The sequence below is a fragment of the Astatotilapia calliptera genome, chromosome 7 (assembly GCF_900246225.1).
Source record: "Astatotilapia calliptera chromosome 7, fAstCal1.2, whole genome shotgun sequence".
In the NCBI taxonomy this organism is placed as follows: Eukaryota; Metazoa; Chordata; class Actinopteri; order Cichliformes; family Cichlidae; genus Astatotilapia; species Astatotilapia calliptera.
In genome coordinates this window covers 14,068,320-14,091,729 of record NC_039308.1, presented here as the reverse complement: position 1 = coordinate 14,091,729, position 23,410 = coordinate 14,068,320, and the positions used below count along the sequence as shown (strand labels likewise).

Below are 23,410 nucleotides of genomic sequence, written 5' to 3'. Positions count from 1 at the left end.
GCATGCACGTTTAAGAGACTTTGACTTCATTTTACAGACTGTGAGATTACTTCTATCTTTTATATACAGACACATAATTAGGTGGATCACATGGCTGCCTAAAATAGAAGAAGTGTGATCGATTTAAAAGGGTATAAGGACCGATGAGACTACGCAACCTGTGTAAACCCAGTGATTTTTTTAAGTGATTTACAGATCATGTCGAATTACCAGGGAAACACTATTTTCCTCAATCAGAAGGGAGATGTGCTGTAGAGTACGCACTAGGGAACAGTTTTTTTTGTCTGTCTCTCCATAACAGGAATTCAGACAGTCTTCATCTGTAAAAAGCTGGAGAAACACCTTGACAAACGAGTTTGAGTAAATAGCAGGATGTAAAAGACAAATAATACTACGGAACAATGACACAAAAGAACAAACCAGATACTGTTGACGTGAATAGCTGCATTATCTCAGACACCTGCTGACAAACATGTCAGTCAGACCAAATGACAACATGTTATAAATGAAGCACCTTAAATACGGGTGTGTTTAAATAACAAAATATTCTCTTCGAAACTACGTCCCTATCACTAAAACAAGTCACACAGAAAGAAAATGTCTCTAAAAGGAAAAAGAAAATGCTGTTCAGTCTTTTAATTCCTTCTAGTTGACTACTTATCAGTTTGAAACATCTCCAGTAAGAAATTGAGTTAAGATAATCAGCCAAGAGTTTTACAACTGAAAAATTTCAAATGATTGTTTCCTTTGTTCCTTCCATTTTTTTTCTTTCTTCAATATTTTCAGCGACACCCTCCTCGCCCAGAAAGCAAACTGAGGTTCCAGATTTATCTACTGATATCAGCTCTTTGCTCTCTACATACTACAAGGAAAGGTAGGTTTTCTACACCTCTGTGCGTGCAGTCTTTTTAAAGCCTGCCAAATACACCTGTATGTATTTGCCAGCAGGATTTGCTTTCTCTTCAGTCATATTAAATAGTAAATCCACTCCTAATGCTCACCACCACACGCATAATCACTTGTTGTATTATGACATTCCAGCACAGCTTACCTCGTAACTACAATGAAACCAGCAATGAAACATTACACTTTGCAATTAATATTTGTTATGACCGTGGTAAGTTTTCCGTAGGCAAGGCCCAGGACTTAGGTATATTTTGTGGGGCAGATGTGGCTACAATATAGCTAACAATATACCTAACTGTAAGTGGAAACTTACAGTCACAAGTTGCACATTAAACCTATTTGAGTGTCAAGTTTATTCTCTGTCATATAAAAAGCATGCACAAAGTTGTGTATAGCAGGCCACAATTGTGTCTTTCTCTGTCATCTTTCTAAAGGACATTGTTCCAGCTGTACTGCGCTTTGGTTAAATGCAATGCACGAGAAGAAAGTTTCCAAACAAGTCTTTGTCTCACTTTACTGTCATTAACGTAAACATTTAACATGCTAACTGAGGCCTGTAGAGCCTGAGATGTAGCTCTTGTGTTCTGAGCATTGCACAGTCTGACCTTGCGGTGAATTTGCTGGGATGTCTGCTCCTGGGAAGATTGGCAACTGTCTTGGATTTCTTGAACTCTTCGAGTTGGGAATAATATATTACTGTAAGAATAATTAAAATGAAAGGTGTGATTTTCATACTGTACTGAAGCTTACAGCAAACATGCACATAGACAAAGCGTGCAAAAATTCAGTGGCATACAGGTCACAATTGGGTCTTTCGTGCGCTCGTCGACGTCAGCAGGGACAGGAATTAACACAGAAATGCAGGTCAGGCTTAAGCAAGATGATTACCTCTTAAAGTTATACAAGCATTGTCTTTTGTAATCTGGACTGTTTTTCAAACACTAGCTGATAATTTAACTTCTTAGCAAACAAAACTTACAAGTTCAAGTGTGCACATAATAGACCTTGTCAAAAGGAACATACTGTGTTCAGGAGTGTGGTGATTTGTGTACAGAGCTAAGGCCAGAGATCAGTCAAAAGATGTCTCAGAGAACAGGTTTTACAGTTTGATAGTTGATATATGCGAGGTAACAACCGGAGAAGACAACTAGACAGGCTTTCACAGTGCTGGCTTTGTTTAGTTTTCAGATACTTTGTGTTTGTGGTTCAACTGTGTTTCTTTTAACAGAATTCCATAGTGAGTCAGACTGTTACACTGCATGCATAGCTGTGGGATAGAGAATATAAAACTACCTGACAGATTTCCAACTTTGCATTAAGAGAAAGATGCTTGGCAGAGAGGTTATGAAATAAACTCACATCTCAAAAAATAATACAATTTTGGACTCGAGGCCTTTAAATGGCCAAAGACAAATTCTGCAATTCTGAAATATTCTGCACCTAATGAGGTTGCATAACAATTTAATCAGTTAGGTAATAGACGTATAAGGTAGATGTATCTTTTTAAAATAACAAAACACAAAAAAGAATGGTATTTTCTATATATTAATCTATTCTTCTTTGTTCTTTCAAAGATACTTTATATAAAGTATAAACATGTGCAAAGTGCAGGCATTTTTTATTTGCACCACTGAAACCCATTTTAATATACTTGAGCAGAATTATTATTTCTTTAACTTATTTTGTGGCGTATCGTAAATATGTAACATTCATGTCATTGTTTAAAAGAATTAATTTGGATTTTTGTAATACATATTAAATGAGAAACATTTGAACATAAGTTTATTTTTGTTTTCCCGAAAAATAGATATTCAGGAACACTGCACATGCCCTCAAATTGCTACGTTTTTAAGTGGTTATAACCTGTTACTGCAATGTACATAAAAATTAAAAAATTTTCAACTATACTCAAAAAGTACCCCATGGCAACATGTTCTTTTTAATATGAAAAGTTATTGTCATTTTTCATCAAAATGTACAACTTTAGAGACCTGTACTGCATTACGATCACAATAATACAAATATACAACTTTAGTGATTTGTGTGCAAATTTGTGCATTGCGTTGAAAATACACAACAAGTTAACCTAAAAGAACTCGGTGGATGTAGTAGAAATTTTAATGGCTTGTTAACCGGACCCCACGCTGCACCCCTTTAAAGTTTGATCAGTTTGATCAGAATTCGTTCAAATCTTTTTGAGCTGTCGTTCTTACAAACAGAATGACATGCACACAAACTATACCAAAAATGTAACAGACAAACACACACACACAAAAAAAACCACAAAAAAAAACCACTTGGACTTACTTGGAAAACAAGACAAACTGACATCCTTGTGACAGTAATCTAGCAAATAACCTGCGCTTATTCTTGTAAGTGAAGCAACCATATCCTCATACCAGCAGATCATCTGATAAGAAACTTGCAGTTGGAGTTGTGGTTTCAAGACCCATTTGTTGAAATCACTTCAGCTGCCAAGAGGGTGTGATGCTTTGGTACATAATGGAAATATTAATGGGTGAGGGAGAGGGAGGATGATTTTTCATGTCAATTTATCATCCAGACACCTATATTACCCAACAGAGATAAGGTGCATTAGATGGCAACTGTTTTGTTTTCTTTGATTGATTCTTTTTTTTGTGTTGTCCCATTTTTTACAGTTATTGATCACCCTGCCAAGTACACTGGGAAAGAGCGAAACACACTTCTCAGCAGCCCAATTCTGGTTACCTTGCCCGGTCAAGGAGTTGGAGAAGGACATGATAATTGGTGGTCTTTCATGATTTGGAAGGTCACCAGAATTACTCAACTGTGCTTACTTTTTCATGCTACTCCTGAATGAATCCAAACTGTTTATCCAACAACAATAGCTAGCAATCTTTGGAGTCAAAGTGATATAATGAGATTCCAAATCAAATCAAATCAAATCACTTTTTATTGTCACATCACATGTGCAGGCACACTGGCACAGCACATGCGAGTGAAATTCTTGTGTGCGAGCCCCACAAGCAACAGAGATGTGCAAACACAACAACACAAACGAGCAAAATACAAGAATGGCCAACCTGAAACTAATAAATATATGTACAATATATAATAGTGTATGCATTTCTGGATGTGTATACTAAATATTTTTCTACGTGTGTGTGTGTGTGTGTGTGTGTATACACATTTTTACAAATTAAATAGTAAAAAAATAAAATAAAATAATAATAATAATAATAATAATAATAATAATAATAATAATAATAATAATAATAAAATATATAAAATATACAGAGTTGAATATGTGCAAAACAAGTGGCATTTATATACAGTGTGGAGTGCATAATGTTGAAGTTCCAGTAGTGAAGCTGAGGTGTCTATGACGTGTTCAGCAGTCTGATGGCCTGGTGGAAGAAGCTGTCTCTCAGTCTGCTGGTATGGGACCGGATGCTGCAGAACCTCCTTCCTGATGGAAGCAGTCTGAACAGTTTATGGCTGGGGTGACTGGAGTCCTTGATGATCCTCCCCGCTTTCCTCAGGCACCGCTTCCTGTAGATGTCTTGGAGGGAGGGAAGCTCACCTCCAATTATCCGTTCAGAGCACCGCACTACTCGCTGGAGAGCTTTGCAGTTGTAGGCGGTGCTGTTGCCATACCAGGTGGTGATGCATCCAGTGAGGATGCTCTCAATGGCACAGCGATAGAAGGTCCTGAGGATGCGGGGGCTCATGCCGAATCTTTTCAGTCTCCTGAGAAAGAAGAGGCGCTGCTGCGCCTTCTTCACTGTTTTGTTTGTGTGTACTGACCACGTAAGATCCTCAGCCAGGTGTACGCCAAGGAACCGGAAGCTGCTCACTCTCTCCACAGCAGCGCCGTTGATGGTGATGGGGGTGTGTACTTCTCTGCACCTCCGGAAGTCCACTATCAACTCCTTTGTCTTTGCGACGTTGAGGGTGAGATGGTTGTCTTGACACCAGTGGGTCAGGGCGCTGACCTCCTCCCTGTAAGCCGTCTCATCACCGTTGGTGATAAGACCCACCACTGTAGTGTCGTCCGCAAACTTCACAATGATGTTGGAGCTGTTAGTGGCTGTGCAGTCGTAGGTGTAGAGTGAGTACAGGAGAGGGCTCAGTACACACCCCTGTGGAGCACCAGTGTTCAGTGTGATGGGGGATGAGGTGATGCTGCCCAGTCTGACCACCTGGTGTCTGTCAGACAGGAAGCTAAGGATCCAGCTGCAGAGGGAGCTGCTCAGTCCTAGATCCTGCAGTTTCCTGTCCAGCTTCGAGGGAACGATGGTATTGAATGCTGAGCTGTAATCTACAAACAGCATTCTCACATACGTGTCTCTCTTCTCCAGGTGTGACAGGGCAGTGTGTAGTGTCAGGGCTATTGCATCATCAGTGGACCTGTTGTGGCGGTATGCGAACTGTAGAGGGTCCAGTGAGTCGGGTAGTGCAGAGCAGATGAGGTCCCTGACCAGCTTCTCGAAGCATTTGCTTACGATGGGGGTCAGGGCTACAGGTCGCCAGTCGTTCAATGAGGAGATGGTGGAGGATTTGGGTACAGGGACGATGGTGGCCATTTTGAAGCAGGCTGGGACTACAGACAGAGAGAGGGAAAGGTTGAAGATGTGGGTGAACACTCCAGCCAGCTGAGCCGCGCATGACCTGAGGACGCGGCCGGGAATCCCGTCCGGACCTGTAGCTTTGCGTGCGTTCACCTTCCTGAAGCACTTCCGCACATCCTCCACTCTAATTTTGATTCCATTTACCTTGGCCCCTTATCTTTAGTTACTGTGATAAACATGAAAATATCCATTTATTAGGCACCCACTGGGATAAAATCATGTCTCACTAATTTGAGTATCATGTGCAGCAACATGTGCATTTATATTTTCACCTGGTTTTATTGTTACACAGGAAGACATGCGTTAAATTTTAGTTGTACTAATGTGGATTAACAATAGCATTCTGCTATTATAGAAAATAGCAGAAGTAGTCTGGCATATTTCTACTGAGTCATAAGGCAAATACTCTAGGAGGAAAATCTTTTTACTGTAAATCAAGAGCACACCTTGCATTGTCTACAAATATTTTTCACTGATGTTATGCTTGTTTTGGCCACACCTCTTGGAAGCATATAAAACTCTACACTTCCAGTCAACATCCTGTGGAACGAGAAAAAGGTAATTAGTATTCGTGGAGAAAGCAGGTAGGAATCAGAGAAGGGTTTCTCAGAAGTTTGTCACTGGGTGTGCCTTAATGCTAAAGAGGACGTGTGAGAATGCAATAAGCGATTAGCGCTAATCTAATCTGTTATCTGGAGATGCCAAGGATGCACAGAATCCTTCGAGGCCTCACGTCATGATCAGGAATTGCTAAAATCTTATCTTATGTTAAGTATTGTGTTTTAGTATTTTGTTTTCGTCTTGCTTTGTGAAAAAAGAAACTTGAAAATTCATGGATGACAAAAACAATTACATTTCATTATTAAAAAATATAATTTTGATTACAGAGCTTGAGCATACATACACATTATTTTGGTAATGTTTATTTATGGCAATTGTGACATGAACCTTACACTGGATGGTGGTCTAATAAATTTGTTGAGCTCTGTACGTTATCATAAAGGACTTTTAAACAATTTGTAAATGTAAAGCTAAAAATACACTGTGTGCTTTATTTGAATTAATACAAATTTCCTTATAAATTATGAATCTGAAAGTGAACTTTTGAGATAACTTAGTTTGTTCTTGATGCCAGTGCACACGTTTGAGGATGTGAAGCACAGTGCGTTCCACTCTTTAAATAGAATATGTGTAACACGGAAGCACTAAATTACATTTGGCTCGAGGGTTTCCTGGGCTAGTACTCCTGTCAACAGCTTTTACATAAGAAAAAAGCTATTTTTGATCAACCTGTCCAGGGTGTACTCTGCCTCTTGGCCTATGACAGCTGGGCTAGTCTCTGACCCTGGGTAATTGGAAGAAAATGGATAAATGGATAGACAACATACGAGTATTATATGATTATTTTAACCCATACAAAGGCCTGGGTTAAGCAATACTGTGCTGTGTAGTGACAGTCAAATTCCTGTCTGAACATGTCACATGTCTCTCAGGCACCGTTGGGTTTTTTCTTTTTTCAAGCATTTTGAAATGTCAAAAATGCATTTAGGGGAAATAAAAAGAAAAAAACAAAACAAACCCAGGAAACATTAGGATCAACTTTGATCTACTCAGTATTGTTCCCACTGTTAAGCACTGTTCAAAAAAAATAATAAAATAAAATAAAATTTAATCATAATAGATTTCGCAGCACTTTTGTGATGTTAATTAGCAATTTGCACGTAATAAATTAACGTCTAAGTTTACTGCAGTGGGAGTGTCGCTTCTTTCTCAATGTGGTTGTCAAACCTTAAAATTCCACGCTTTCAATCAAAGAGTAGTAATTACATAAATAAAAATTAAAAGAGATACTGAGCTGCCTATGTATCATTCAGGCATGACAAATAAAAACAATGCTCACTAAAGGACAACTGACGTATCTTCTTTTCACTAAAGTGAAAACACGTCTTTTATTCTACTGCAACTATGAAAATGTTAAATAAAAGGAACAAGTAAATGTCACATTTGGATAGTGAAGTTCAGATATAGCATCATGCTTTAAAAACAAGTGAAAAAAGAGGATTAAGAGAAATGATTCACAAAATGAAAGGATAAAATAGTGTTCACTACATGTAAATGTGTAGAGCGTTGCAGTTATAGCTTACACATCTTTCAAAAATAAAACTGTCTCCAGATGGGAAAGGTTTACAAAAAGAATTTATTGTTTCAACAGATTAATTTCACAATATAACTGGTGTAAAACAAAGCCTCTATTAACAAATAGAAAAAATAATCTACTTCATGTGCTTTAAACAAGATTGCACAACAATGAGACTGAAGTGTTAAATGCAATCAACATTTCAGTGCAGAACACAAAAATAGTGCAGATTATCTTTAAATCAAGCAGATTTGAATGGTTGCTTGTATTCCTTTTTTGTGTTCAGCTGATACAAATTGATTGGAAATTAACCTGAAGTATATTCAAAATATAGAGCTATAATATGAGCATGAGCCAGCTTTAACATGGTGTTGGTGTGTTTGTGGTATTGTCTTAACTGGTCTCTACAATGAGTTTGAGATGATTTTTTTCAGCTTCATGACTTCTTCAGTGGTGAGCTGAAAGAGAGGAGCAGAGCTGGAATTGACCATGAGCATAGCTGAAGGCTCCGTCTCCGCCTGCTGCTTCCCTCCCTGGACACCTGCGTAGAATTTATAAGAAAAGTCTTGGTGAGTCCTGGGGGGACTAGGGTCGCTCTCCACTTCAATGGATGACTGGGTCTCTCTCTTATGGGCACCCCAGAAATTGGGTGACTTGGAGTTGTATGACTTATTAATATCCTGCTGATCTTCTGACAAGACATCCTGGTTTACTGCATTTTTCAAAATGGCACCTGAAGGCAAAGGCTTGTAACTCATGAATTGGTTTTGGATTTTATTGTTGTGACTGAGGTTTGGCACATTTCTGAATGTTAGATCGTCAGCAGAACTCTGGCGTTGGGGATTTGTGTGAAATGTCAGTTTGGTAGGGAAAGTGTTTGCGTTAGGCCAATTCCTTTCTGCAGGGTGTCCTTCCTGAGTAGGCTGAGGAACCTTACTTTCATGCATCATTGCTGAGGACTTGCACATCTTGAGCAATTTATGAAACACTGACAGGGGTAACTCAATTTCCATTTTGCCATCCTTCTCTTGAGGGAGACTGGACAGTATTTGGCTAAGATTGAGCCCCATCACTTCTGGAATCACTTTTGTCTCTTCTTTTGGCGTGACTGCAAGGTCTGTGTTTGGAGAACAGGGTTTTTGTGCCACTGCAGCAGCCTCTGTTCCCAGTGGCAGAGCAGAGTCATGTATGGGGCTGCTTGAGGGTGCCGTAATATCGACATCAATAACTTGTTCCTCCTGTGCTTTCATGGTATAAGGAGAGGGTGCAACTCCATCACTTGACTCCCCATCTTGTGTCTCAGAGCCTTCATTTGTCAGAGCCCCAGTATGATGATGGGCATATAGTGTGGATGGTTTGTTCAAAAACTTTGGGTTCTTGCTGGCTGAAGGTGGAGCAAATGATGAAACAGGGTTGTTGCTGATGTCCCGGCCTGATGATTTAACGCTGAGGTTCAGGGGCTCAGCCAGTCCGGATGAGGTCTTGTACCGCTCAGCCAGGTAACGCAAGTGCTCTAATGGTTCCTTCACCCTCTCTGTTGAGTTTACACAAGGTTGACTGTAAGGGAATTGGGGCTTGGGAGCAGGTGGGTGTTGTGTGGCCAATATTGAGGGGGGCATAGGGATGTAGGGAGGCAGAACTGTGGGGCTTGACTGATAGTAGGGAGGGTAGTGGACAGATAGAGGGAAGAGATTTCCGTGTTGGTCTGTCTGGAGGTTATGAGGGTTCTGCTGGAGAAAAACACAACAGTTCATCAGGTGTTTGAAGAGTAGTTATGGAGCTACATAAGAAAGTAATTCCACTCTCATTCCTGCTTGATAAAAATTACACAGTGTTGCTGTTAGCCTGATAGTTGTTCATTATTTTCTTTATGCCTTCACTTTAACAAGGCTTTGGCACCTGTTACATATTTTCAGTACAATCCATGAGGTTCTTAACTTCCTATGTAACCCATTCTTCAAAAAAACAAAACAAAACCCCCATAAATTTCCTTCAATGTAATGATTTATTTATTGTGTTTTAAAGATAAAATATTTAACTAACAATGAAAGGTTTTCTAAATAGCAACAAGAGTAAATTGTTCAATATGGAATACTTTTTCATTTAATATAATAAATAATATTTCTATAATTTTAATCAATGCAAAGCAATAAATCAATTTTGTTATAATTTTTTGTGTGTGTATGTCAGTAAAAACCAATACCAACCTGATACACTGGTATGGATACCAGCCTGCGTTTCGCTGGTCTCTGGACACCGTCGTCTTCTTCTTTACTGTAGCCGGCAACAAAGTGGAATGGCTTTAGCTGATGATGAGGCATCATGGACCTGATGGAAATGCCTTTCACGTGGCATTCATAGGGCAGCAGCAGCCTACACAAATAAAAAAAAAGGATCAGATAAAGACAATATAACACCCATTCACAGCCAGATGGACGGACAGGCATAATTTGAACTTACTTCTCGTAGTGTCTGCGGGTGCAGGTGGCTGCGCTTGTACTTCGAGGGTTTCCACCAAGTGTATTGTAAACCTGTTTCCACAATTGCTGAGCAGTCACCTAGAGTAATACAAAAGTGTGACTGTGAGTTTTGACATCTTAGCAATATTATTTTTACTGCAAGCTTAATTGAAAATACCTTTAATATAATATTACTATACTATAATACTAACTTACTATTACAATGACAATATTACTATTATTATTATTATTATTATTATTATTATTAATGATAATAATAATAGCCAACATGATCATCAAAATTATTCTCATAATAACGAGATTATTCGATTATTACCTGGTGGTAGCCGCCCAAGTCATTGACAGTTTTGAACATCACAAATAAATCAACTGAAAAAAGGAGAGACATACATGTTAAAATAAAATTGACACAGTTGCAAATTTAGGAATATTAATTTCACTAGAAACCCTTTAAAAAAAAATTACTTTCACAAAACATTTAATAACTGAGAACTAAATATCACAGTTTCTCGGAGCTGAAGCTAATAGCAGTGGTTTGCTTTAGCACTTGTTTTTAAAACAGAATGAAGAAACTGTAGCAAGAAGAACATGTTCTTCATGGCATCTTCATAGCATTTAAAGAAAAGGCATTTATGATGGATGAATTTTAAAGAAACTGGATTCGATAATTGTAATAATTCATCTTTGTTCAATGACCTGATGAATAATTTAACAAATATTTATATCTTGATTACTAGCTCAAAATTTAACCCAAAGTTACATCTACAAACATTAGGAAAGAGAAGCAAATTGCAAATCAAGCATAGTTTTACAGATGTTTCCTTTACTCTTGTCGCTACTACTGATTTATTGGTAGGTTCTCTATCAAAACATGTTGTACAGACACATTTCCTTTTTGAAATATTAAAAATATTTCTAATGAGAATATAACATACTTTCTAAAGTGTTTATACATTATTTTTTCTCACATTAAACAACAGTGAATTAACACATTCTTGAGCTGTGAATCCAAATGTGCTGTAATAGATAATATTTACTTTGTTTGAAGCCCAGATGTGGGATCCTTTCTATTGGTGTTTCTCTCTTCTTCATAAAAAGGTAGAGATTTTTGAGAAAGTGTTCCTCTGTGATCTCCTCCACCAGTTCTTTGGTTTGCTCCTCTTTGAATTCATTGTGTGCCATGTTCACTTGTTCCTGGAAATGCAGTTAACAGGAGAAAATATTTTATGCTGTGAACTTTTTATATTTGTGTGTTATTTATGTGAAATATGATAAACACCTCTATGTGAGGTTCCTGAGTGACAATGCCGAATCATCAGGACTAATGATCCCCAAATACATTCCAATTTCTGATTATATATCAGAGGTTAATTATGTTTGCACTTAACTCAGTAAAATAAAACTCGTCCCCTCAGATTTGCTATTTTTGTCCCATTAATATGCGATCTAAAGGGTTGCCAGTGCTCTCCTACTATATCGTCGCATTGCTTGTTTTCTCTGACAAATACACAACGGCTCTACCACAAAGGTGACTAGAGACTGAAAAATACTAAATGATGAATACTTTTTAAAACGATTTTTTAAATGCAGTTATAGGGTGACTATTTGTAGGATTCTATCAGAAATATTGTTACTCACCTGTGTTTCCATTAAGAGAACAAGGATAGGTAAGATTATTTCATTGGCCAAATACACCAGAGAAAAAGCTGTCTGCTACTACTCGATTATAGTGGTTTGTACTCTCTCCAGATGATTTGAAACAAACAAAGATCGCTGCTGCTAGTCTGTTGTCGTGTCAGTCATGAACTTATCTCCAGTGCCTGTGTGACAATGTGAGAAACTAGGAGTGAGGGTGTTTACTCTAACGTCTTTGTGCTGAGATTTCTATCGTCAAACCAGTTCAACTTGCTCTTCAGCATGCGCCCGAAAACCGTGTACTCCTGTCAAATGCCTCACAGATTGGTAGAATAATGAGGAAACCAGTGGAAATTATTGGAAATTATAAAAAGGTCCCTGAACAATAACACACTGCTCAAAAAAATGTAAAGAAATTAAATTAATAATTTAAAGTAAAAAACCAAAAAAAAAAAGGATGCAGCAGGCTAGTCTGTTTTGCAAAAATATCACTGCAGCAACTCAAAATAGTACTCAGTAGTTTTTCTAGCCCCCACGTGCCTTGTATGCATGTTTGATAGTGTTTGTGCATGCTCCTAATGAGACGATGATGGTGTCCCATGGGATCTCCTCCCAGGTCTGTCCAGGACATCACTGAGGTCCTGGACAATCTGAGGTGCAACATCAGATGGACCGAAACATAGTGTCCCAGATGTGTTGGATATAGGCCAGATGAGTGTGGGGGCTCATTAGTGGTGTAAATTTAAAGCACCCACTGCCCCAACGAAAAGACTGACAATGGCTTCAAGGATTTCAACTTGAAATCAGCTCTGTGCGTTATGCCCATAATGGAGACATAATCTCCAAATAAAAAATGCTTACAAAGCCAAACAATCTCTAGACAATCACAGATCACACCACCAACCCGGTCATCCTGAACAATGTTACAGACAGCATAACGTTCTCCATGACTTCACCAGACCCTTTCAGGTCTGTCACATGTGCTCAGGGAGAACCTGCACTCATCTGTGAAAAGCACAGGGCACTAGTGATGTGCGATACACTGATTTCCTTTCCGATCCGATACCAAGTAAAATTCAGGGTGGTATCGGCGATACTGATCCGATACCGATACTCTGTACAAAAACTTAATGTTTCATTATATTACATAATACAATATATAATTGTATTATGTAATTGTAATAATAACATAACCATATTGCTTCATAATGATTAGAGGACATCAGACAACTTGTTTTTATTGCTTAATAATGCAGAATAATCATATAGAAATAAAAAAAAAACCTGAAGTTGTGAGCTATTTGAACATGTTGCCAGCCTGCAGCACTATGAACTCCGTGAGAGACGTCTGTCTCGCCCTAGCAGCACCTGCCCTTCTCATCCTCTTCAGTTCGCCTCAACATAAGCTCATCATATTCTGTGATATGATTTACTCCGAGGTGTTTGACGAGGTCAGTGGTGTTGCCACAACACCTCACTGTCTTGCCACATATATCACAAACTGCGTCTTGGCTGTTTGTGGAGGCAAAACATGACTTTGTTTGCGCTCAGCCATTGTTGTAAGTGTGCACGCCAGGGGCTGTGACACATTTATACAGCTGTATTTCGCATATGACTATGAAAGGCGTAAGAGGAAGTAGTTCCTTCCAAATTAGACGATCCGAATGATATAGTTTCTTTCCACTGCGTTCATTTTAATGGAAAAACTACAAATTTACTCCAGAGTACTAAAATATCGATATTATAATATGAGAATCGATTCTAGAACATAAATTGCTGGTATCGGAAGAATCGAACCGCACACCACTACAGGGCACCAGTGGTGAACCTGCCAATTCTGGTATTCTGTGGTAAATGCCAGCTAGACTTCATGGTGCCCAGCAGTGAGCACAGTGCCCGGCAGAAGAAATGGGCTCCCAGGCCACCCTCATGAAGACTCTTTTTGATTGTTTTGTCAGAGAGATTCACCCCACCGTTCTGCTCATCAGATATTTTTTTTTTTGCTCTGACAGAGCTCATCCTGTTCCCTCTTGCACAAAGGAGCAGATGGGTTAAGTACCCTCTACAGTCCTTGTCCAGCTCTCTTACAAACCCTGTAATACAACATATTGATGTGGCATCTTGGAGGAGTTGGACTACCTCTGCAACCTCTGTAGGGTCCAGGCATCGCTTCATGCTACACTGTTAAAAAAAATATCTTAAAAAAAACGGTAATATTCCGGGAGCTGGGTCGCCAAAATACTACTGTAAAATCACAGAAAATAACTTTCTCATAAAAATACGGTTATTTCCAGTAATGACAATACAGTTTGTTGCGCTAATTTTACATGGGATTCTGCCTTTTCCAAGTGCTTTTAGGCATTAAATTAGGAACATTTTAACGTGACCAAACAATAAAAATAACCTAAAAACAATGTCAATGAATGTGGCAATATGAATCATAATATGTAAATGTACAGAAATATACAGTTAACAGTTGGTTTAAATAATAATGGATTGCATGCCCTGGGACAGACTGACAGAGGCGAGGCTGCCATATCGCACCATTGGCCCCTCTGGCCATCACCAGTAGGCGAAGAGTCTTGACCACGGACACAATACCGAGAGTGTCCGAGCCGGGCCTCGAACTGGCAACCTTCTGATCACAAGGCGAACTGCCAACTCTTGAGCCACGATCGCCCTAAATAGCAATGATAATAATAGAGTGGGGCAAAAAAGTATTTAGTCAGCCACCGATTGTGCAAGTTCCCCCACTTAAAATGATGACAGAGGTCAGTAATTTGCACCAGAGGTACACTTCAACTGTGAGAGACAGAATGTGAAAAAAAAATCCATGAATTCACATGGTAGGATTTGTAAAGAATTTATTTGTAAATTAGGGTGGAAAATAAGTATTTGGTCACCTCAAACAAGGAAAATCTCTGGCTCTCACAGACCTGTAACGTCTTCTGTAAGAAGCTTTTCTGTCCCCCACTCGTTACCTGTATGAATGGCACCTGTTTGAACTCATCATCTGTATAAAAGACACCTGTCCACAGCCGCAAACAGTCAGACTCCAAACTCCGCCATGGCCAAGACCAAAGAGCTTTCGAAGGACACCAGGAAAAGTATTGTAGACCTGCACCAGACTGGGAAAAGTGAATCTACAATAGGCAAGCAGCTTGGTGTGAAAAAATCAACTGTGGGAGCAATCATCAGAAAATGGAAGACATACAAGACCACTGATAATCTCCCTCGATCTGGGGCTCCACGCAAGATCTCATCCCGTGGGGTCAAAATGATCATGAGAACGGTGAGCAAAGATCCCAGAACCACACGGGGGGACCTGGTGAATGACCTGCAGACAGCTGGGACCAAAGTAACAAAGGTCACCATCAGTAACACACTACAACGGCAGGGAATCAAATCCCGCAGTGCCAGACGTGTTCCGCTGCTGAAGCCAGTGCATGTCCAGGCCCGTCTGAAGTTTGCCAGAGAGCACATGGATGATACAGCAGAGGATTGGGAGAATGTCATGTGGTCAGATGAAACCAAAGTAGAACTTTTTGGTATAAACTCAACTCGTCGTGTTTGGAGGAAGAAGAATACTGAGTTGCATCCCAAGAACACCATACCTACTGTGAAGCATGGGGGTGGAAACATCATGCTATGGGGCTGTTTTTCTGCCAAGGGGACAGGACGACTGATCCGTGTTAAGGACAGAATGAATGGGGCCATGTATCGTGAGATTTTGAGCCAAAACCTCCTTCCATCAGTGAGAACTTTGAAGATGAAACGAGGCTGGGTCTTCCAACATGACAATGATCCAAAACACACCGCCCGGGCAACAAAGGAGTGGCTCCGTAAGAAGCATTTGAAAGTCCTGGAGTGGCCTAGCCAGTCTCCAGACCTCAACCCCATAGAAAATCTGTGGCGGGAGTTGAAAGTCCGTGTTGCTCGGCGACAGCCCCAAAACATCACTGCTCTCGAGAAGATCTGCATGGAGGAATGGGCCAAAATACCAGCTACTGTGTGTGCAAACCTGGTAAAGACCTATAGTAAACGTTTGACCTCTGTTATTGCCAACAAAGGTTATGTTACAAAGTATTGAGTTGCATTTTTGTTATTGACCAAATACTTATTTTCCACCCTAATTTACGAATAAATTCTTTACAAATCCTACCATGTGGATTCATGGATTTTTTTTTTCACATTCTGTCTCTCACAGTTGATGTGTACCTCTGGTGCAAATTACTGACCTCTGTCATCATTTTAAGTGGGGGAACTTGCACAATCGGTGGCTGACTAAATACTTTTTTGCCCCACTGTACTTATGTGATGTAACACAAGCTTATAGGAATCATGTTATATACTTTTCCATGGCATTACATTTGAATTCAACAGTTCAATCTTTCAAATAATGGACAGATATTTGTGAAATCGTGATACATTTGTGAATCTGTATCTAAATATGCATATGTACAGACAGAAACATTTAATAATCATGAAAATTATGTTTTTTTACATTACAGTGATTTAACGTTAATTTACATTTGAAATGTGAAATCACAGTCTATTTACGTAACTTGATGATATTCTAGAAGAACAGAACAAAACTGTAAAATTCACAGTAAAATACTTTTACATTAGGATTTTTTCCTACAGTACAGCCATACCCGCGACCTTGTGGTTGTTATAGTTCACATTCATTGGCCGATGCTTAGCGTCATGTTATTATGTGTACCAACATCCAATGACATGTCACATTGTTTTCATGGCCACACCCTCACCCCAGGTGCAGAGGCCTATTTCTGTTCAGGAATGTTGTGAACACTTTGAGATTAATATTAATTGCAATTCCTACCTCTACATTTATTTTTTTTATTTTTTAAAATATATATAATTAGCCGTGCAATGTTTTATATGGGTTTTTTTTATTTTTTATTCCTATTAATTATATTTTCACTTGTTACCTCTGAATTATTGAATCAGACCTAGATGACATGAAATTTTCAGCAAAATTATAATTCAAATACTCCTTTAATTATTGATTATTCTCATTAATTTTCGATCATTTTATATATTTTTTCCATAGTATTACATTTGAATTTAACAGATCATTCTCTCACATAACTGTCACATTGTTGCCCCTCTAGCGCACCTGTTGTGAATTTCATTAACACCAAAGCAACTGAAACTGATTAACAACCCCTCTATTACTTAACTGGCCAGATCAGTGTTTCAGAAGTTGAACCGGCTCTTTCGGCTTGGCTCACTAAAAAGAGCCGGCTCTTTCGGCTCCGAACCGGCTCTTCAGGTTGTTTTGTTGCTTTAATTTATTTATTATTAACAATAATATAAAATTATGCACAAAAGCAACTAATAATGTAAAAAAAAGTGGTTTTATTTATATATGTTTATATATAAATATATGCAGTGGCCCCTAGAGACAAAGCACGTACAAACTCCAAAACACATTTCTAGCATGAACTGAACTTCCAAAACAGAGCTACTAGATCACTTAAATTACACAGTTGAAAGCATGTGTATTGTTTGTGTATTTATACACAAGCACTCATATATATTCAAATAATTTAAAAAAAAAAAGTTAATTTACCTGTTACTACCACACACCAAATCCGGTTGCTGGTACTTGCTGGCTTGTGTAGCCACTAGTGATGGGTCGTTCGCGAACGAAATGGCTCTTAGAGCCGGCTCTTTGACGTGAACGACGCGAGCCGGCTCCTTATCGCGAGCCGTCACGTGGGGTTTTTTTTTTTTTTTTCTTTCTCTCAGCCTCTCTCTCGCACTTTTTTTCCGCTTCACTCTGCACGCGAGCCTTGTGCTTTATGCTGGGCAGAGGGGGGAGGGGCGGTAGTTACACTCAGTAGCACAGGAACAGAGCCAGAGAGAGAGAAAGAGAGGCAGGGACAACAACATTAGAAAGGTATAGTAATCATCCACAACTATTTTCGGTTGCAGATGATAAAGGATTGAGAAAGTTTATTCATGCAGGTCCATATGACAGAGAATATGCATGTTCTTTTAGTTTTCATATTATAATTTATATTTAATTGTGTTGTGGTTTGCAGTGTTTTGTGTTCTTTTCACTTTAAATTTGTGAAAGGAAAAAGCTGAAAATTTAAATAGTTAAAAGTTGAAATGTGAATAGTTGATTTTTGTATTATATGATTTATTTATTACATTTTATGTGGAGTGAATAAATAAAAGTATATTTACGGTGGCCCCTAGAGACAAAGCACATACAAACTTCAAATCACGTACGAACTCTGAAGCATGTACAAACTCCAAAACACGTAAAAACACGTAAAAACTCCAAAACACGTACAAACTCCAAAAACACGTAAAAACTCAGAAGCATATAAAAACTCAGAAGCACATAAAAACTCAAAACACGTACAAAAGACAACAGAAGTGCTCCAGGATGCTGGGCGCAGTGTTGAGCCTTTGTTATCTTGTGGCTACACAAGCCAGCAAGTACCAACGACCGGATTTGGTGTGTGGTAATAACAGGTAAATGAACTTTTTTTTAAATTATTTGAATATATATATGAGTGCCTGTGTATAAATACACAAACAATACACACATGCTTTCAATTGTGTAATTTAAGTGATCTAGTAGCTCTGCTTTGGAAGTTCAGTTCATGCTAGAAATGTGTTTTGGAGTTTGTACGTGTTTTGTCTCTAGGGGCCACCGCATATATTTATATATAAACATATATAAATAAAACCACTTGTTTTTACGTTAGTAATTCCTTTTGTGCATAATTTTATATTATTGTTAATAATAAATTAATTAAAGCAACAAAACAACCTGAAGAGCCGGTTCGGAGCCGAAAGAGCCGGCTCTTTTTAGTGAGCCGAACCGAAAGAGCCGGATCTCTAAAAAGAGCCGGAAATCCCATCACTAGTAGCCACCAGGTAACAAAAGCTCAACACTGCCCCTAGCATCGTGGAGCACTTCTGTTGTGTTTTGTACGTGTTTTGAGTTTTTATGTGCTTCTGAGTTTTTACGTGTTTTAGAGTTTGTACGTGCTTCGGAGTTTGTACGTCCTTCGGAGTTCATACGTGTTTGTATGTGCTTTGTCTCTAGGGGGCACAGTAAATATACTTTTATTTATAAATGTTCAGCTTTTTCCTTTTAAACAAATTTAAAGTGAAACAACACAAAACACTGCAAACCACAACACAATTAAATATAAATTAAAATATGAAAACTAAAAGATGATGCATATTCTCTGTCATATGGGCCTGCATGACTAAACTTTCTGAATCCTTTATCATCTGCAACTGAAAATAGTTGTGGATGATTACTATACCTTTCTAATGTGACGTTGTTGTCCCTGGCTCTCCCCCCTCTTCCCAGCGCAAAACACAAGGCTCGCATGCGGAGTGAAGCGAAAAACAGTGCGAGAGAAAAAAAACCCCACGGCTTGCGATAAGGAGTCAGCTCACGTCGTTCACGTCAAAGATCCGGCTCTAAGAGCCATTTCGTTCGCGACCGACACATCACTAGAACTGACTCAATGCTGTCCTGAAATTTAAAAAGTGCCCTTTCCTTTTTTTTTTTCAGTATGCCTACATAAGTGAACATCAGACACTCCTGGAGGGTTTCCAAATACTATTTCAACACATCATTTTATATTTGGTGTTGTGAAATTTGGAGAAGTAGTCTAAACCGGTTGAGTTGACAAAAAAAAAGAAATTCCCTCGGGCTTCGATTTACTCTGTGGGAGTATTAAAGTAAGTGCGAACATGATAAATTGATCAATAGCAGGTGTTGGATATGATTCAGAATATGTTTCACATAAATATTTTCAAAGTACGAAGTATTTACGAGATTTTTTTTTTTTTTAAATGAATCTTATTTGAAATAGAAAAAAGCATTTGTTTCAATTCGGGGACAGTTATTTCATTCTCAGTTCAAAGCTGACAGGTATTGAAACTTACCAAATGATTTTAAAAAAAAGTCCTAAAGATGTAACAAAAAAAAAAAAAGTCCTAAAGAAACTAAAGATGTAGGTGAATGTAAAATATGGATATTGACCATTGGACTCAAGGGTGGAGCTTTAAAATCAAGTATGTAGCATGAATACCACAAGGTATAACGAATGTCTTCTCAGAATTTGCGCAGAGGAATGCAGCATTATATCATCTGTCTGCAATGACGCCTCTCAGTCTTTGTGTGTTGTTCAGCGTTGGGGTGTGGTGACTGCCCTTATCAAAACACTGCACTTTCACAAAGCATAAATGAAATAACGATGCAATACTGGAAGAAGGAATATGGGTGAAAGTTTTAATCCTCTTGAGTTCCTCTTCAGAATATTATTTGTTGAAATTGTGCTTCACAGACTAGGGATTTGTCAACAGTGTACTCAACAGTGTACTCACACAAAACAGGCAAATTGCAGGTGTATGCATGTATGTAGGAGTTTGTGTACATCTGAGGTCCTTTATCTATCTATCTATCTATCTATCTATCTATCTATCTATCTATCTATCTATCTATCTATCTATCTATCTATCTATCTATATATTAAATATATATATATATATATATATATATATATATATATATATATATATATATATATATTTGTAACAATACTACAGCAGATCTGACAATGTTTGCATGCTTTTCAGCATCTTTATTTTACACTCGCTTGCTTTACACACAATTCGTGGTTGCAGCTATCCAGCGAGGTGAGATTGCAGAACACGTGCAGGTGCGTCCATCTCCCCTGCAGCAGCACCGTAAACCACACCCCGCCACAATATTTTAATTGTATAGACTCCATACATGTTGTTTTTATGCCTCATTGACCACTGAAATTAAAGTTAACATTCTAACACATTCAAAATAGCTTTGCAAATGAGGGCCTGGAGGTATTTCAAGATGGTGATGACATAGCAAGGCTTGCTTTTCTTTTTAGTCATGTAGGTGGTGCTGCTGTGAATCCAGTCTGGGCCATAATCCTTGCTATAATTGCAGCAGCCTTATTATGCCTATCCCAAAGAGATTAATAAACCTTTTATGTACATTAATTTCTGTGGATTATTTTGTCTGCTACTTTTTATTTCAGTTTCAAGCAATTAATGTCCGACTCTATCTTGAAAGTGTCACGGTGGTGGAACGGACTCAGGCGCAGACTGAGAAAGCACGGTTCAACAATACTTTATTAATCACACTGGTGCGATATGTACACGTGAAGGGGGGGGGGGGACACCAGGGCCCCTGCCTTAAGAAGAGCTGCAAATCACCGGAGATCAGCTGCAGGTGCGTGGGCCCAGTGTTGCCAACTCCTCAGTAAGGAAAATCGCTATTGGTTGTCCTAAAAGTCGCTAGAAGTTGCTAAATGACGTCATCGCCTAATTTGCATAATTGGTCATGCTAATCTAATTGTAACCTATGTTGTTGGAGAGAGAAATAACATCGTGGAAGAGACATAAAGTGAGTAAAAAACGTCCTAAATGCATTTAGAGTTTATTTAGAACTACAAATTAAATTTCTTTTAGCAATTTTTTTTTTTTTAATGTCACAATGTCACAAAAAGCCAAGCCTCCTTTACCCGGGCTTGGACCGGCACAAGTGACCCGAAATAGGCACTCTGGTGGAGTTACTTTGTGTGTGTGTGTTTATAAGTAGTTTTAAACCTTGTGATCCACAAAACAGCATAAGAGTGAAAGAGTAAAAGAAGAACTGACTGCGTTGCAGCACCCGCTGCTTGTTGAGAGTAAAAGCGATATGCGCTTTCACGTCTTTTTTTAGCAACTTTTTTTAGAGAAAAAGTTACTAAGGAGTCTGAAAACTCGCTAAATATAGCGACAAAGTCGCTAAGTTGGCAACACTGCGTGGGCCAAGGGCGGGGGCCCAATCAGAGCTCCGCCCAGGCAGACAGGTAGGAGAGAGAGAGAGAGAGAGAGCAAGGCGAGGGGAGCAGAGAGAGAGTAAAACAACAAACACTTGTGGCCACACTGGGCTGGCCTGGGAGGCACAGGGACCATGACAGAAAGAGCCTTAAATATTAGATGTCTCACATCTCCTCCGTTGTATAAGGTCCTTGGTGTCTGACAGCTATTAGAACTTGTTTATAAAAAGACAAATTGGACAAGAATTCAAGAAAAAAAGATGACATTTATCTTTAAAGCCAACAACTGGCATTTTTTCAAGAGATATTGCTTCAGCTGCATGATTCTGCGGACATATTCATATTGTCTTGTTCCAGCAAGAACAGTAGATTATGATTACACCATTAATTTAATTAACAGTGGCTTCCCTTAAAAACACAACCTGTAAATTCATTTTTTAATTTTTTTGCCAGGGCATGTCAAGATAGGTAAAAGAAAAAGAAGGTCAGTTGGAGATACTCCAGAGATCATTATCTGGCAGATCTAAAAGAATGATTCCACAGAACAATCGTTCAACTGTAAATGCAGTTAATACGGACACAACAGTGAGTAAGATGTTGGTTAGCTGGTAACTCAACTGGAATTTAGGCTTGCTCTAATAAAGTAGGAGGTGTGCACACGTATGTAATAGGAGCTGTTGGCGACACATGACCAATTGCAAACATGTACAGGTCCAGGCATGCATTTCTCCACAATAGCCAATAAATTAGCAATATAAAAGTACTACATTTGCTATAGCCAATTCTAGAAAAAAGAACATGCACTGTGTAAGTTAATAGGTTCTCCTATTAGAATAGAAATAGATCAGATACTATTAAATGAAAGTGTTGCTTAAATGTTTCCTTATGATGTGTAAAACTGTTTTAGCCTCATCATGCATGCTAAGTCATCCAGGCAAGGAAAGCTGATTCTCTTCATTTGAATGTAGTATTTTCAGTGCGAGAAACATTTCACATTTCACTCATCCAAGTGACTTTTTCAGATTCTTCTCACTGCAGGTTTCCCCAACCTCATGAAAAGTATATTTGCATAATGAAACAAAACCAGAACCACTAATCTACATGCTACCACACCCGTGAGTAATAGGCGTTGTTGGCGACACATAACCAGTTACAATCAACAGATCTAAGCCTGCATTTCTCCACAAGAAGAGCCAATAAATATCAACAATTTAAAAGTACTACAGTTGCTGCAGCCAATTCTGGAAAAAAAAAGTACACACACTGTTTAAGTCAGTGGTTCTCAAACTTTTTACATCATTCCCCACATGGCACGAAGAAATATTTTCACGCCCCATCTAAACAAAATAATGACAGAAAAGCCTGGCTGCAACTTTATTTAGATACATTCATTCACAATGAATCCTTCAGTAATTTTTGTTTTAAACAAACATCTTTCAAACAACTATTTGTAACTTTTGTCACTAGACTGCTTCATTAGACTGCACCACTTCTGCAAAAACTGAACAAGTTAAACAGAATGTGAACATTGCCAGACATGGAAAAATAAAGTAAGTTTTAGTCTTATAAAAAAAAAAAGAAATCTAGAAACTCATGAACAGAGATTTAAAAAATATATTTAATTTAGTGAGAGTTTAAAATAGAATAAACTAGGTCCTGTTGTTGTTGTTGATGATGCGTTTAGGCTGTAGCCGCAAAGGTGCAACCGCGTGTGTAAGTCGACAGCTGCAATAAAGAAGTGTACTGAAAAGTCCGAACATGTGGGCGGGT

General features: G+C 38.6%; 2 protein-coding genes across 7 annotated transcripts in view; one reads left to right on the top strand and one right to left on the bottom strand.

The window, feature by feature from the left end:
• Positions 1-3,864, top strand: part of LOC113025474 (transcription factor TFIIIB component B'' homolog) — a 36,708-nt gene extending 32,844 nt beyond the window's left edge. For all 4 annotated transcript variants that reach the window (XM_026173247.1, XM_026173246.1, XM_026173243.1 and 1 more), the window contains 2 exons: positions 787-874; positions 3,567-3,864. In XM_026173247.1, the coding sequence (XP_026029032.1) occupies positions 787-874; positions 3,567-3,573 (95 nt within the window). In that variant the 3' untranslated portion in view covers positions 3,574-3,864. The remainder of the gene's footprint in view (positions 1-786; positions 875-3,566) is intronic.
• A 2,494-nt stretch (positions 3,865-6,358) lies between these two features.
• Positions 6,359-17,394, bottom strand: arid6 (AT-rich interaction domain 6). Of its 3 annotated transcripts, none has more exons than XM_026173242.1 (6): positions 17,368-17,394; positions 11,174-11,330; positions 10,453-10,505; positions 10,117-10,214; positions 9,864-10,029; positions 6,359-9,386 (listed from the first exon to the last, which is right to left on the bottom strand). In XM_026173242.1, the coding sequence occupies exons 2-6, from the start codon at positions 11,316-11,318 to the stop codon at positions 8,061-8,063; spliced, it is 1,788 nt and encodes a 595-aa protein (XP_026029027.1). In that variant the 5' UTR covers positions 11,319-11,330; positions 17,368-17,394; the 3' UTR covers positions 6,359-8,060. The 3 variants fall into 3 exon arrangements, with proteins under 3 accessions (XP_026029027.1, XP_026029025.1, XP_026029026.1); XM_026173240.1 differs by lacking the exon at positions 17,368-17,394 and adding an exon at positions 11,775-12,745; XM_026173241.1 differs by lacking the exon at positions 17,368-17,394 and adding an exon at positions 11,775-12,745 and having other exon boundaries at positions 6,359-9,383.
• Between the last annotated feature and the right edge of the window lie 6,016 nt (positions 17,395-23,410).

What these genes read in the sequence shown, in the direction of transcription:
- arid6 (XM_026173240.1), bottom strand. An exon ending in ACCCGCAGACACTACGAGAA is followed by an intron (nt 10,030 to 10,116) that starts GTAAGTTCAAAT and finishes TTATTTGTGTAG; the next exon opens with GCTGCTGCTGCCCTATGAAT. An exon ending in TATCCATACCAGTGTATCAG is followed by an intron (nt 9,387 to 9,863) that starts GTTGGTATTGGT and finishes GTTTTTCTCCAG; the next exon opens with CAGAACCCTCATAACCTCCA.